Here is a 13,442-nt window from a genome sequence, read left to right as displayed (position 1 = left end):
GATATCTCCAGAGAACTCATTTTCAGAAATTTCGAAGCAGTGTAAGTCTCCAGTTTCCGAGGTTTATGGTTGAAACGTTAAAAAAAAGAGTAAAGGCCAGGGGCGCAAATCATAACCTTAAAAGCATAGAAATCAAGCTCCAGCGCCAAGCGCTTTAAGCTCTCCAGAAAGCACGGCGGCGGAGTCTTCCCCACACGCGGCAAGAAATCCTCCCCACTGCCATGCTCTCAAGTACCAATGCCCGCTGGTGTCTTTTGGGCTCGGATATCAGATATTGTAAGTATGGTTTTGGTCATTTTCTTTAATTTTGTATATTGCTCGTGTAGAGCCCCTTCTTAGTAAGATGTATATCAGTATCTGCATGTGCTTTTTTTTTTCCTACTCTTCGTTTGTATCTCCCAATCTTCTCCTGCCGTCTAGGTAGGTAACTGTCAGTATTTATGCTGCTTCCATCCTTTCATCCATATACTTTAAAGCTTAGATGTTTTAGTATTAATAGAACTTTTAATAACCTCATCCAATGCCTTGATAAGCCCCTCGATTTCATCCACTTTGACATCTTGTTAGTCAATCCTCTTCTCGACTTGTGGCAACGTCGAAACTTACATGTATTGTAATGCACCATGCTAATCCTCACAGCACCATCTTTAGCCAACCCTAAAGTTTCTCGAGCCAGTCGTTCTGAGTAGTAAGTTCCGTAACGGAAACCATATGGCGTTTTGCTTTCGACTTGTTCCACCATTTCCTGGGAGCTCAATCCCTTGACGGAGAAGCTAATCGTTGCGACTCGGGCACGAACACTGCTATCCGGAGTGCCATAAATAACTACATTTGGCTGCTGCTTGAGATAGTTTAGAAGAGTAGTCTGTAGCTGGAGTTCTTGAGAGATAATATTGTCCCATTTCGATTCTAGATACTCGACAACGTGTGGAACAGCCTGAAGCAACTCATATGATCCACCCGCTAGGCCAATTTTATCTTCCAGAGAGACGGAAGGATTGAAAAAGTGTCCCAGAGGTCTCACATGGGTTTGCGCACTCCAGCTGCCATAGAGCATGGATATATGAGGTCCATATACCTTGTACCAAGAAAAGCAGTAGAAATCAACCCCCAGATCCTTTACATCGATAGGCCGGTGAGGGGCATACGCCACGGCATCAACGCAGAGCAAAGCGCCGACACTATGCGCGGCCGCGGCCACAGCCTTCACATCAGTGATTGTCCCCAGGAGATTGCTCGCATGGGTACAAGTCACCAGCCTTGTCCTGGGCGATAGGAGTGCAGTCAAGTCACTGGCAAGAAGTTCGGGATTCAGACTGGGCTTTGGCTTCCACCACTTGAGGACAAGGTTCTGCCGCTCGGCCAGGTCCAGCCACGAAGCAATGTTGGCCTCATGATCAATCCAAGAGACTACAATCTCGTCTCCCGGGTTGAACTTTAGAGCATAAGACAGATTGCGGAACAGCTGAGTGGTTGACGAGCCGAAGACAATCTCATCTGGGTTGGCGTTGATGTACTTGGCAGCAGCCTTGTATGCGGCTCCATAGAGAGCAGTAGACTTCTTGCTCACGACGTACGAGGCACCAAGCTGCACATTGGTTCCGGTGAGGTAGTCCCGGATGGAGTCGATGACGGTGCCGAGCGTCTGGCTGCCTCCGGCGTTGTCGAGGTAGACCTGGTTCTGCTGGAGGGCGGGGAAGTGGTCCCGGACCTCCTTCTGGTGGTTCTCGAAGCCCATGGTCTCGATGTATGAGAGTAGATGGTGGGATTGGTGCGAATCGGGTAGGAAGAGTAAAAAGTAACTTTCAAGCTGGGTGCGAGAGTATTAAACGCTATGCATACTAAAGTCTTATAAAGCTGATATGGCTTTTTGATGATCTTGCGTCAGCGGGGTATGGATAATATGGAGTTCGGTGTTCACGCCGGTGACTAACACCGAGCGCCATTTTGATTACAAACTTTGTTGGAATTAATTTGTGCCAAGCTTTGGTGCGAGGCGTTGATTAGTAGTTGACCACGCATGAGGATGATTGTCAAATATTAAATGAAACCAGTGAAATGGCGCGTCTTGATCAAGATGTCGGCGTATTTCTACTGCGTGTACCTACTCAATTGCGTACCGCGAAATAGACACGCCGTTGGTTGCAGGGTATGGGGCCTATTATGTTCAAAGTGTGCAGATTTTGGGATCTAGAAAATCTGGTTGTATAGCAATATTAAGTGGAATTCTTGAGATGTGTAAGTAACAAATGTGTATCTACATATATGAAAACGTACAGAGATGCGCAGGCTGTGAATTGGCAACTGAAATAGCTGAATTCTCCAACTCAGTGGCATGGTACACAAACGGCAGGCCCCTCTGCTATATCGGCTGCACCATGAAGACAGGCTATCATGCATTTAACATATGAATAAGAAACAAAAAAAGAAACTTTATATACAGATTTGAACCATGTCAGACAAATATATCGTCTCTATTGACAGCCCTTTGGCTATTGAGGAAAGAAGACATCCCAATTAATGCAGCTCAATGGCCGGGTTTCCACTTTAGGAAATCTGCAGGGCTAGCTTGGTGGGGAAGTGGTGCCAGAGTCTGAAGGCGGCAGAAAAAAAAGTTGAAGATGCGCCATCGGCTGATCTCGCAACTGGCCTCATACCATTTCCCACCTTTTTGCGAAAATCTTTTCGCTCCAATCTTTTTGCCATTGGCACTGCCATAGCCAATTGCGCAGAGACAGCCAGAGCCAGTCGTCACCACCATGAAGAGAAAGGCAGAAAGCCATGCTTCTGCCAAAAAGGCCGGCAGCAAGAAGGCCAAGACCAGTACGCCTCTTTTCCGGCTTCCTCTGTTTCCTGGCTCGATTGGATGCTAACTATGCGACCCAGCCATAAGTCCAGAAGATGCAAAGAAGCGCTTCCGCAAGGGCCTTTTCGACGACTCTGTCCTGGAGTCATATACCAACGAATACGCCGAATCCTCGCCCTACAAACATGCTGTCATCCACAAGCTGGTCGATGACAAGCTCCTCCGGTCGGTTCGAGACGAAGTTCGCGAAAACGTACAATTCACTCCGAAAGAGACCGATATCTACAAGATCCATCAATCTGGTGACCTGGCCAACTTGGATGGCCTCGACGACGAGTCTCTTGCCAAGCTGCCCTCTCTGCTCTCCCTCCGCGATGCCATCTACTCGGAGACTTTCCGAAACTATGTCTCCAGCATCACTGGCTGCGGCCCGCTGAGTGGCAAGAAGACAGACATGGCCATCAACATCTATACCCCGGGCTGCTATCTGCTGTGCCATGACGACGTCATTGGCAGCAGACGAGTCAGCTACATTCTCTACTTGACAGATCCCGACATCCCGTGGAAGCCCGAATGGGGTGGCGCATTGCGTCTGTTCCCCATCCAGGAAATCAAAAACAAGGACGGTGACGTTGCGAAAACGCCGTTGCCAGACGTGGTCAAGGTCATCCCGCCTGCTTGGAACCAGCTCAGCTTCTTCGCCGTCCAGCCTGGCGAGAGTTTCCACGATGTCGAGGAGGTGTACCATGCCGAGACGAAAGAGCAGCTGGAGAAGGAAGGCGGCCGTGTTCGCATGGCCATTAGCGGCTGGTTCCACATCCCTCAGGTTGGAGAAGACGGCTACATCGAGGGAGAGGAGGAAAGGAACGCAAAGAACAGCGGCCTCATGCAGCTCCAGGGCAATCCTGCTCAGTACGATGCGCCGCAGGCAAAGCCTGTTGCGGTCAAGAATCCAAAGAGCAGCGAGGCTGAATTTGAGGAGGCCGATCTGGAATTCCTACTGCAGTACATTGCGCCAACGTACCTGACACCTGATACGCTGGAGCAAGTGTCTGAACATTTTGAAGAGAACTCGAGCATTACGCTTGCAGACGTCTTGTCGAAGAAGTTTGCTAAACGCCTACAAGATTACATCCAGGCGCAAGAAAAAGCGTCTCTTCCCGAAGATAGCTCAGCCATCGAAAAGTCTTCTGCCTGGAAAGTATCCAGACCGCCTCACAAGCACCGGTACCTTTACCAGCAACCTTCTACCAAATCTCGAAAGTCCTCAGATGAGTCACCAATCACAGAGCTACTGGACAAGCTGTTCCCAAGTGATCAGTTCCGCCGCTGGCTTCAAGTAGCAACCGGGTGCACCATTGAGAACCACGACGTTCTAGCCCGTAGATTCCGTCGCGGTATGGACTACACTCTTGCTACGGGCCACGAGGGCAAGGCTCGTCTGGAGCTCAATCTGGGTCTCACGCCAACGACTGGCTGGGGAGATGCCGCCGACGATGAGGAAGAGGAGGAAGAGGAGGAGGAAGCCAAGCCGAACGGAAAGAACAAGAAGAAGAACAAGGACAAGGGCAAAGGAAAAGCGAAAGCCGTTGCTGAAGAGCCTGAGGAAGCTGTAGAAGTCGGCGGTCATGAAGTTTACATGGCTGGAGATGATGACACCAATGAAGACGCCGCGGTGTACAAGTCCAGCGGGGACGACGACAACATTCTGTTTTTCCAGGCTGCGGCGTGGAACAAGATGACGCTTGTCCTGCGTGATAGCGGTGCTCTCAAGTTTGTCAAGTATGTGAGCAAAAAGGCCAATGGCGATAGATGGGATATCTCTGGTACATTTGATGTAGAGGAACCAGAAGAGAATGAAGACGAAGAGGACGAAGAGGACGAAGAGGATGATGATGATGATGAGGACGACGAGGCAGCAGGCTCGGGGGAAGATGAGTTTGAGGGATTCTCGGACTAGAAAGAGGATATATAAAAATTTATGGCGAACTGACACATTTCACGAAGCATCTACCTTAGATATGAATATATAGAAAAATACAATCTTTCAGCCTTTTTTTTATTGAGCTTGGGTATCTAAATGCTATGATATTCTCCGTAATCCGTCCCGTGAATGCGCCTTTCCCTTGACATGATAGATATAATACAAAAGTTATATGCAAAATACAACATCCTCTCGCAACATGGTTGCTTTGCTTTCATGCTGGTGTCAAAGTTTCAGAAAAAATGTCAGACAACTCTGATCGTAACAACTGCGTGATGCCTCGTGCTTCTTCACTTCTCCCGGATTGCTTCAAGTGATTGACCGTGTCGTGACCCAAGAAGGCAATCCATGGAATGGTGCCCATGCCCGTAAACTTTGTAAGATTCAGCTTATCGGGACCCAAGGCCTGCACCAGCTTGCGCAGCCTCTTCTTATCGTTGAAGAATTCCACGGCAGGGAGGTGATCCGGATGCGTTGGGTGGTATAGGTGCAAATGTGCCATTTCTACAGGGAATGGCCGTGATAGGCGATCAGCCGTAGCCAAATGAGCTTCAAACAGCTTTTCTGTTGGCATTTCTCTGCTGTATGATTCTACAGTAGATAGCCATGACACTGATCTCCACGGCTGAATCAGCAATTTCGGTAGCAAAGGGTTGTGCTGGAAGAGCTGCTCTGCTTCGAGGATCGTCTGTATAGCAGCATCGAGGTTACCATACTGGGCTTGGCTCTTGATGCGGACGATTTGAGACAGCAAAGAAGACGCACGAGCGATACGCTGCTCTTCGCTGATGTCTTTGGACTCATTCATAGTCCGCGTGATCCATTCCCAAGCCACTGCCTCCATATTTTCAGCGATGAGGAAAGGCACAAGCGCCCGAACAAAGGCTGCATTGTCCAGAAAGAGGAAGTTGCTCTCTGCCCCAGATGATCGAAGCCATCGAACGACTCGCAGGGCAGTATCTGAAGATGCAGCTGGAATATTCGCGTCCATGGCACTTGACAACTGCTGCTCTTTGGCCACCAGACAGCCTGTAGCAGCCTTGAGCGTCATCATACCCCTGGACACGGCGTGGTCAAATACGTCCATCGGATCACGATCCGGCACCCACAGCCCCTTTGGCAGGGGAGAAGCATTTTCTTTGTTGTTATAGCTGAATAGAGGATTGGATAGCACGGATTTCAAATGCAAAGACGCAGCGGACCGGCGAGCCTGAGGGTTGGTGTCTCCAGATTTGGCTGGCGTAGGGGCGTGATCAGAGGAAGAGCGTCCATATTCGCGGTCTAATTGGCTACGAAAGGATGCTTTGATGCCATCGAGGAGCTTCTGCGACTGCTGCTTGGATATAGGTAGGGGCTCGTGATATCCGGCGAAAAGCTTCCTCAGCGACTGGACGGACTTGGTGGAGAACATGACGAGCAAGAATACGGCACCGATTGGCCAATGTTAGACAAAAGACGTGAAAATCAATAGTTTCGGTTGCCGCTGCCAGCAAGGCAGGCTGAACAAGGGGAAACTCGGCGGCTATAGCTGTCCCGTTTACTGGTCTTGGATTCGAGGCTCTTATCTCGTACGAGCCAAAAGGCTCCAGCCTCGTCATGATACAATACTAATCCGCTGCACTGGTCATGTCATGTGATACGTGGGCTGAGTTTGGACCCCAATCGAAAGCTGGGGCGGGGGAGGTCCCCTGGTACAGTAACCTGCCACGTCTCCAGGCAGAAGCAAGGCTCCCTGCTTTTCGGTGCGCTGGCAATGTACAGATACGACGACGATTGGGCCAGTGGACAGACAAGGTATCGGCTACAAGGGCCTTTTTTCGCTGCAGCCGAGCTAGGAGGTGCAACTTGGCGAGGCTGGACGGTGAAAAGGGCAAGACAAAGCACTGCGAACAAAGCCCGTCTCTTGCGACGCAGCCAATTGCGTGGCACCAAACTCATTATCATCCATCCGTGCACATTGCCTAGGCCTCACCAGTGCCCTGTGTCGCTGATTCAGGACACAATGGGCACTGGCAGCAGCCCAATTGAGGGCCTTCACAGTGTGCACCACACTATCTGAAGCACTAGCCTGAAAGTTAAACCGTGCGAAGTGTCAGCTGGGATCAGACCCAATCTCACGATGCGGCAAGTTGCTTTGAGTTTCACTGTGCTCAGACGGCTGTAATCGCGGAAAATTATAGTACAAGGTACCTGGTGTCCGGTGCCCTGCGCACCGATCTGCGATTTGCTCCACAGCGCGGCCGGAGTATACAGTGCGAAGAGTGTGCAAGGCTCAGCCTGGCTTCTCTAAATGCTCGCCTTATGTCATACTGCTGCTACCTACTATACCCAAACGGCAGCTTGGAGGCCGGAGTGGTAGCAAACTGCCGCAATACAACGATACTTCACCTGTACCACCTGTACCGACAGCATCTTCAGTACAATCCCAAACACACGACACAATATGGCCCCCAAGACTCTCATTGCCCCGTCAATTCTATCGGCGGACTTTGCACAGCTCGGCGCAGAATGTGCCCGGACCATGGAGCAGGGTGCGGATTGGCTGCACGTTGATATCATGTCAGTAAAGCTGCCATCCAGCCTCCATCACTCACAACGCCTTTGTTGTCAGATAGAATTGGCTGACAAGCTGCATGCAGGGACGGTCATTTCGTACCAAACATTACCTTTGGCGCCCCCGTTGTTGCAAAGGTCCGCCCGCACGTCGAGAAGCCGAGCCAGCCCGCCGGACGAGGCACATTTGATTGCCATATGATGATTGCGGAGGTACGGTAGATTCCTCTGGCCTGTACCTATAGCTGCGGGCTACCTATTCTCTGATATGAACAAAAGCCTTTTTTTTTTTTGTTCCAGAGCTAACAATAGATGTCCAAACCACAATAGCCCAAGAAATGGGTCAAGGAGTTCAAGGCCGCTGGCTGTGACCTGTACTGCTTCCACTACGAAGCCGCTTTCTCATCAGCCGCAGAATCCCCCGAGGAGACGACCGACAAGAAGACAAGCCCCAAGGAGCTGATCAGATATATCCACGACAACGGGCTGCTGGCAGGAATTGCGATCAAGCCTGATACCTCCGTTGACGTGCTTTGGGACATTCTTGAGAGCTCGGACCCCAAGGAGAGACCTGATGTACGTTTTTTTTTGGTCCAAGAATTCCTTGGCCGTTCTACTCTTTGTTGAACTAGAGGAATATGAGGCTAATACTGGCGACAATCACAGATGGTCCTAGTTATGACCGTTTATCCCGGATTTGGAGGCCAAAAGTTCATGGCCTCGGAGCTGCCGAAGGTCCAGGAACTGCGTAAACGATACCCCGAGCTGAACATTGAGGTTGATGGAGGCCTCGGCCCCAGCACAATCGACCAGGCTGCCGAAGCAGGAGCCAATGTCATTGTTGCGGGCAGTGCCGTCTTTGGAGCCAAGGACCCGGCCGAGGTCATTTCTTTGCTTCGAAAGTCGGTCGACACGAGGGGTGGCAAATTGTAGACTGTAGGGAGCGGGGCGGGAGCTGGATAGAGCTGAAAATGACTTGAATGAAATAGATAGAATAGAACACGTCTCAATTTTGTTTTGCTCTTTGGACAGAAGCCACGATATAAAGTTGATCTCTAGATCTAAGCGATACCTAGGTTTACCACGTGCAATTTACTTTTCTCCTTGAACCAACTCGAGTACCCAACTTCAATCTGTGGCTGCAGGAGCCCGTGCAGCCTCGTTGCCCCCCCTTGCCTTATAGTGGGCAGCAGTGGCGCATCAGGCAGAGCCCAGGCTCATGTAGCCCTATCCCAGCGCTGAAGGGCCGCCTAAACTGCCCCTCCTGGGGCGCCTTCTAGCACTGGTGGATCTTGCACTGTGCTACAGTGAAGGAGTACTTGCTGGCCAGCTCTCAACGCGGGCAAGGGGGGCGTCACCGGGCGCTCAGCCAAAAAACCTTCGTGACCAGCACCAGAGCCTTTCGTCTGCTTCCGGGGAAAACCTCGTGCCTCCCTTTGCCCTCCACCTTTGGACCTCCCTTTGCCACAACACCACACACCCTCGTCGCTCTGGTGCCATCTCGCATCTACATCTTCGTCTCCTCTCGAGTACGCACGACTTTGTATTCCTCGTTGTTGTTTTTTTTCTCTCCTCATATTTTTTCTTCTTCATCTCCCTCTGCTCGTTGCACCCTCAGCAGAGGCCATCTGACGGGCCACTGCACAATTGCCACATCCCTCCCCATCTCCACATACCTATCAGCTCCCCATGTCTGAGGTCATCTCACGGCCATCTGCCTCACGCGGCAGAGGCTCCGGCCGAGGTGGCAGAGGGGGTTTCGCTGGCCGAGGCGGTCGCAGATCCAACGGCGAGAACTTCAAGACCGCTGACGACAACTTGGGCACGTTTGAGGATGAGGGCGAGTTTGCCGAGCTTCGAAAGCAATATGGCGACAAGACTTCGGTGATCCGCGAAATGTTCCCCGACTGGTCTGAACCCGATGTCCTCTATGCTCTCAAGGAAACAAATGGTGATGAGACTGAGGCTGTGACACGAATTGCTGAAGGTACGTTGGGGGACGAAATTTGCAGTTTGCGTTTTGCCTTTTTTTTTCTTTCTTCTTTCTTTTTCTTTGCAAATACCAGATTCCTGAGTGCGGCAATTCAATTGCAACACGGCTGTCAATTTTATTCCTGCGGATGCGTTTCTACGTGAAGGTGAAACATCATGTTCAATTGCTGATCTGAATTTTTTTTTCCCTATCCTTAGGCACCATCTCTCAGTGGGGTGAAGTCTCCAAGAAGACGAAGACCACTCGTCCCAAGACCAAGGACGCATCCTCTGCACCCGTGAACACTGAACTGTCTTCCAGCGCTCGAAACACCCGTGGCGGCCGTGCTTCTGACGGAGCTCCTCGTGGCGGCCGAGGCAGAGCTACTACAGATAGAGGTGGTCGTGGTGGACGTGCCAGGTCGACTCATCCTACCAACGGATCTCGACCCAAGGATAGCCAGCAACTTTCTGTGCCCACCGAAGAGTCCCCCGCATACAAAGATGACGCTGCCAACGGAATTGACGACAAGAAGCTCGTGCCTACTGAGAAGGCTGCCCCGGCCGAACCCGCCAAGCCTGCCGCTCCTCCAGTCAAGACTTGGGCTAGCATGCTCCGACAGTCGATTCCTCCTCCCAAGGTCGTGCCCGCAGTTCCCAAAGAAGTTCCCGCTCCTAAGCCCGTCGAACACGTCGAACCCGAACACGTTCCCGAACCCGCCCTAGTTGAAGCTGAACCCGTCAAGCCCGAGGCCGAAGAGAAAGCAGAGGCCACTCCAGTTGTTGAGCAAGCAACTCCTGTTGCCGCTCCCGCGACCGCCGAACCCGCTGCCACAATTGCTCCTTCTCAGGATGAATTGACGGAAACTAATCTGGAACAAGTTGTTGATGTCTCCCAGCCACCTGCAACAGACACTGCTGCAAGCACAGCTGCTGACTCTTGGGACCCTCGACAGAGCCCTCCTAGTGCTACTGCCACTCCTCTTTCGGCCGCTCAGCAACAGCACCAGGCTCAGAAGACCACTACTAGCGGTTTTGCTGCCTCGGCTTTGAAGGCGACTACCGAGCGAGTCGCCCCTCGCACCCCCAGCTTCCAACGACGAGTTCTTCAGCAAGAAGAAGCTGTCCGCATGCCCGGCAACCGAGAGGTTGACCGTGCTGCTGTACAGTTCGGTGCCTTTAACCTCGATGACGACGAGGATATTGACGGCGAGCGCGAAGAACCAGAGACTCGAGCTCAGCCTCCCGCCGATTCACCTGTTGCTGTTCCCCGAACCTCACTTCCTCCGGCCTCTCAACCTGTCGCTGTGCCGGAACCCTATGCTCCTAAGACCACTACTGCACCCCCTCCTGGAATGACACCTATTGGTATGTGCCATGCTCCCCTTTGTGCTTTTTTTATTTCTTTTCATATTTTTGAGACTAATTACCAATATAGCTGCCGCAGCCACTTCAGCCCAGGCACCTATCCCCTCTCAGAGTATGTTTTGTTAGCAAACTCCGAGGCATAAGGAAGAATATCGAAGGAAGAATATCGCTAATGATGATTCCGCAGCTCAACCTCCTATCCCTAATATTCAGCAATACGGTCGATTTGGCCAAGCTGGCCCCCAGGACGTCTCCGCGGCTCAGCAGAAGCCCCTGGACCCGTTCAACCAGCCAGCTCCCGCATCCCAACCACCCTTTGATAACTTTGCGGCTCAAACGTCTCAACCTCCCGCCCAGCAGCCTGGTGCAGCTTTCAGCTCAGCTCCTAGCGACTACTCCGCCTACTACACTGCAAACCAGCAGGATCGAAACCCATACGCCTTTTACGGCCAGCACTATAGCCAGCAGGGAGCACATGCCCAACCCGAGGGCGTTCCCTCGCAGCAGCGACCTTTCGGAGGCTACAATGCCACCCAAACCGACAACCTTAGCCAGTACCCGCAAAGCGGCACTGGCCATAACCAGCCACGATTCGGCGGCAGCAACGAGAACCAGAACAGCGGCCACTCTACCCCCAACCCCGTCACTCAGGCTCAGCAGCAGCAGCCTCAGCAACAGGGAGGTCCAGGTTCGCAGCCCCAGGCTCACGGACAATACCCCGGATACAACCACCCCTACTATAGCAACCCTTACTACCACCAATACTACTCTGGATACGGCCAAGGAGGATTTGGCCCGTATGGCAAGGGCGGCATGTATGGACAACCCTATGGCGTTTCGCCTAATGCGCCCTACGACCATACCTCGTCCCCCGGAACTTTTGGCCCTTCATCTCTCCACAGAGACAGCCCTCTTGGCTCTGGCCTTGGTGACTACGGCCGTGCCGGCTCTGCTCAAGCAGGTAGCCAGCCTGGTCTGGGAGGCAGCAGCTTCGGCAGCACCCACGACAGCTTCTCTCGAGGCGCCTCATCATTCCAGTCTCAGGGACAATCGTTCAGCACCCAGACTCAGCCAAGCACTGGAGCCTCGGCTGACGAGCTGAAGCCTTTTGGTGAAACCAAGTCTACTTCTGGCCCCTCGCCATCTCTCGGAGCCCCTCGGCCAGGCTCTGCCACAAACACTGCTCCCGGTGCGCAAAGCGGCGGCCTCCCGCCCCCCCAGACGTCCCAGATGAGCGGTGCCTATGGTGGATACCCTAGCCATCTTCAAGGCCACGGCCTTCACGGCAGCGGCGCATACGGCATGGGCGGCGGCGCTGGTGCTAACCAGCACAGCACTCCTTATGGCTCTTACGGTCAAGCCGGATTCGGCAGCGGAGGCTACTACAGCACCGGTCAGCAGCAGCAGCAAGGCCAGCAACAGCAGCAGCAACGCGGCGGCTGGGGCGGAAACTACCATTAGTGGGGTAGATGCCGTGATGGGAAACGACGAGGGCGATATCGCCGTGAGCGAGATGAAATGGCGCTCGTCATGAGCTCAGGGCTCAGGAAGGGGGTGGTGTGAACTTTCTCAAGTTTATTTTTTTTTATTTTTTCCTCATTACAGTTGGACTTTTTCTGTGTCACTACACTTAAACGCTTATGGAGAGGTTGATTTCGAGGTATGCGAGAGGGAACTCCCGAGCACCATATATGTGTGCCCCCCTCTAATACAAAGAGGGGTTTCAGCATGGAGACGGAGTGAAAGAAGAGGAAAATCTTTGCTTAAGTCTCTTACTCGTTGATGCAAACGTGTACGATTGTTTCTTTAGTTTCATTTTTTTCGAGAATCACCTAGAAGATTGCAGGGTGGGCGGCTTGGGCAAAAATGGAAAGAAAGGGCTACGAGGATGGATGGGGAGCACGGATTTTTGTTTTGGTTGTTCGTTCCCACTCATTTGTTCCCCCTTTTATTCTTAGGGGACTCTCGAGGGCAGCCGCCAAAGAAAAAAAAATTTGACTGGTTTAGTTGTGATTTTGACGCATGGGTGTCTCATTCACCTTTTTTTTTTTTTCTATTTTTGGGAGGGCCTCTTTTTTTTTAATGTTCCCGCCTGGGATATACTATTAAGTTCGGCGGTGGGTTTAAGGGAAATATGGGCAAGGTCATTGATGAAGCAAAAAAAATAACCTCACCATTTTTAGGTGGAGGAGATTGAGATGCTTAACCAGGTGGACACGGCGAATAGGCAGTCAACAAAAAAATGCAAACGTTTGATGAGTGCACGAAGCAGACAAGGAGCTATTTTCATGGCCACCGTTAAAACCGTGTTTTTCCCTTTTGTGAATTGAGCTCGTGATGTGATGTTGATGGTAATTTGTGCAGAGTGGTAGTTATGATGGTGATGATGATGCTAGTTTTGAGAATGTTGTGAGATATTGGCATGGAGATGGACCGCAAAGTAGGGGAGGAAGACAGGAACGGAGATCCAATAACTGCCAGTAAAAGACGAATGAACTGAGGAGAGTGAATCATAGCCAACTTGCACAATTAGCTGCTTGGATTTTTCTATGAGAGCCAGCAGATGGATGAGTGTAAATGCTATATGCATATATCATCTGGAGTCCTGAGCTGTGTAAGTCGGACTTGTTTCGGAAACGCCTTTATCCGGACACGCAGCAGATCTTATAAAAGGCAAACGCCTATGGCTTCGCTAATGCACCGGCTAGGCAGCTTTAACTAGACGGAAAAATTAATTGATATTAATCAATTTGGTTCTAA

The 13,442-nt window shown here is 51.5% G+C and overlaps 5 protein-coding genes across 5 annotated transcripts; 3 read left to right on the top strand and 2 right to left on the bottom strand.

The window, feature by feature from the left end:
* Window positions 1–274: 274 nt before the first annotated feature.
* Window positions 275–1,866, bottom strand: TrAFT101_007703 (uncharacterized protein). Its single transcript, XM_024905349.2, has 2 exons — window positions 607–1,866; window positions 275–550 (listed from the first exon to the last, which is right to left on the bottom strand). The coding sequence occupies exons 1-2, from the start codon at window positions 1,736–1,738 to the stop codon at window positions 471–473; spliced, it is 1,212 nt and encodes a 403-aa protein (XP_024759195.1). The 5' UTR covers window positions 1,739–1,866; the 3' UTR covers window positions 275–470.
* A 779-nt stretch (window positions 1,867–2,645) lies between these two features.
* On the top strand, window positions 2,646–4,857 carry TrAFT101_007702 (uncharacterized protein). The gene is made up of 2 exons (XM_024901986.2): window positions 2,646–2,823; window positions 2,887–4,857. The coding sequence occupies exons 1-2, from the start codon at window positions 2,760–2,762 to the stop codon at window positions 4,764–4,766; spliced, it is 1,944 nt and encodes a 647-aa protein (XP_024759196.1). The 5' UTR covers window positions 2,646–2,759; the 3' UTR covers window positions 4,767–4,857.
* Window positions 4,835–6,365, bottom strand: TrAFT101_007701 (uncharacterized protein). The gene has a single exon (XM_024908432.2). It carries the CDS (start codon window positions 6,199–6,201, stop codon window positions 5,005–5,007), a length of 1,197 nt encoding a protein of 398 aa, XP_024759197.1. The 5' UTR covers window positions 6,202–6,365; the 3' UTR covers window positions 4,835–5,004.
* A 758-nt stretch (window positions 6,366–7,123) lies between these two features.
* On the top strand, window positions 7,124–8,431 carry TrAFT101_007700 (uncharacterized protein). Its single transcript, XM_024910680.2, has 4 exons — window positions 7,124–7,349; window positions 7,430–7,556; window positions 7,674–7,919; window positions 8,010–8,431. The coding sequence occupies exons 1-4, from the start codon at window positions 7,234–7,236 to the stop codon at window positions 8,274–8,276; spliced, it is 756 nt and encodes a 251-aa protein (XP_024759198.1). The 5' UTR covers window positions 7,124–7,233; the 3' UTR covers window positions 8,277–8,431.
* Window positions 8,432–8,756: 325 nt separating this feature from the next.
* Window positions 8,757–13,044, top strand: TrAFT101_007699 (uncharacterized protein). Its single transcript, XM_024906026.2, has 5 exons — window positions 8,757–9,330; window positions 9,534–10,195; window positions 10,271–10,682; window positions 10,753–10,794; window positions 10,870–13,044. The coding sequence occupies exons 1-5, from the start codon at window positions 9,033–9,035 to the stop codon at window positions 12,141–12,143; spliced, it is 2,688 nt and encodes an 895-aa protein (XP_024759199.1). The 5' UTR covers window positions 8,757–9,032; the 3' UTR covers window positions 12,144–13,044.
* Window positions 13,045–13,442: the final 398 nt, after the last annotated feature.

Source organism: Trichoderma asperellum, chromosome 4 (genome assembly GCF_020647865.1).
Source record: "Trichoderma asperellum chromosome 4, complete sequence".
Lineage (NCBI taxonomy): Eukaryota > Fungi > Ascomycota > Sordariomycetes > Hypocreales > Hypocreaceae > Trichoderma > Trichoderma asperellum.
Note: the sequence above shows the minus strand (reverse complement) of the source record. Positions and strands in the feature narration are given on the sequence as shown.

Bases quoted from the DNA above. Each gene is read 5' to 3' on its own strand.
- TrAFT101_007703 (XM_024905349.2), bottom strand. From the start codon at position 1,738: ATGGGCTTCGAGAACCACCAGAAGGAGGTCCGGGACCACTTCCCCGCC. The intron at 551-606 runs GTAAGTTTCGAC...AAGATGTCAAAG, and splicing joins CATGGTGCATTACAATACAT to TGGATGAAATCGAGGGGCTT.
- TrAFT101_007702 (XM_024901986.2), top strand. From the start codon at position 2,760: ATGAAGAGAAAGGCAGAAAGCCATGCTTCTGCCAAAAAGGCCGGCAGC. The intron at 2,824-2,886 runs GTACGCCTCTTT...TATGCGACCCAG, and splicing joins CAGCAAGAAGGCCAAGACCA to CCATAAGTCCAGAAGATGCA.
- TrAFT101_007700 (XM_024910680.2), top strand. From the start codon at position 7,234: ATGGCCCCCAAGACTCTCATTGCCCCGTCAATTCTATCGGCGGACTTT. The intron at 7,350-7,429 runs GTCAGTAAAGCT...AGCTGCATGCAG, and splicing joins TGGCTGCACGTTGATATCAT to GGACGGTCATTTCGTACCAA. The intron at 7,557-7,673 runs GTACGGTAGATT...AAACCACAATAG, and splicing joins GCCATATGATGATTGCGGAG to CCCAAGAAATGGGTCAAGGA.
- TrAFT101_007701 (XM_024908432.2), bottom strand. From the start codon at position 6,201: ATGTTCTCCACCAAGTCCGTCCAGTCGCTGAGGAAGCTTTTCGCCGGA.
- TrAFT101_007699 (XM_024906026.2), top strand. From the start codon at position 9,033: ATGTCTGAGGTCATCTCACGGCCATCTGCCTCACGCGGCAGAGGCTCC. The intron at 10,196-10,270 runs GTTGTTGATGTC...GACCCTCGACAG, and splicing joins CGGAAACTAATCTGGAACAA to AGCCCTCCTAGTGCTACTGC. The intron at 10,683-10,752 runs GTATGTGCCATG...TTACCAATATAG, and splicing joins TCCTGGAATGACACCTATTG to CTGCCGCAGCCACTTCAGCC.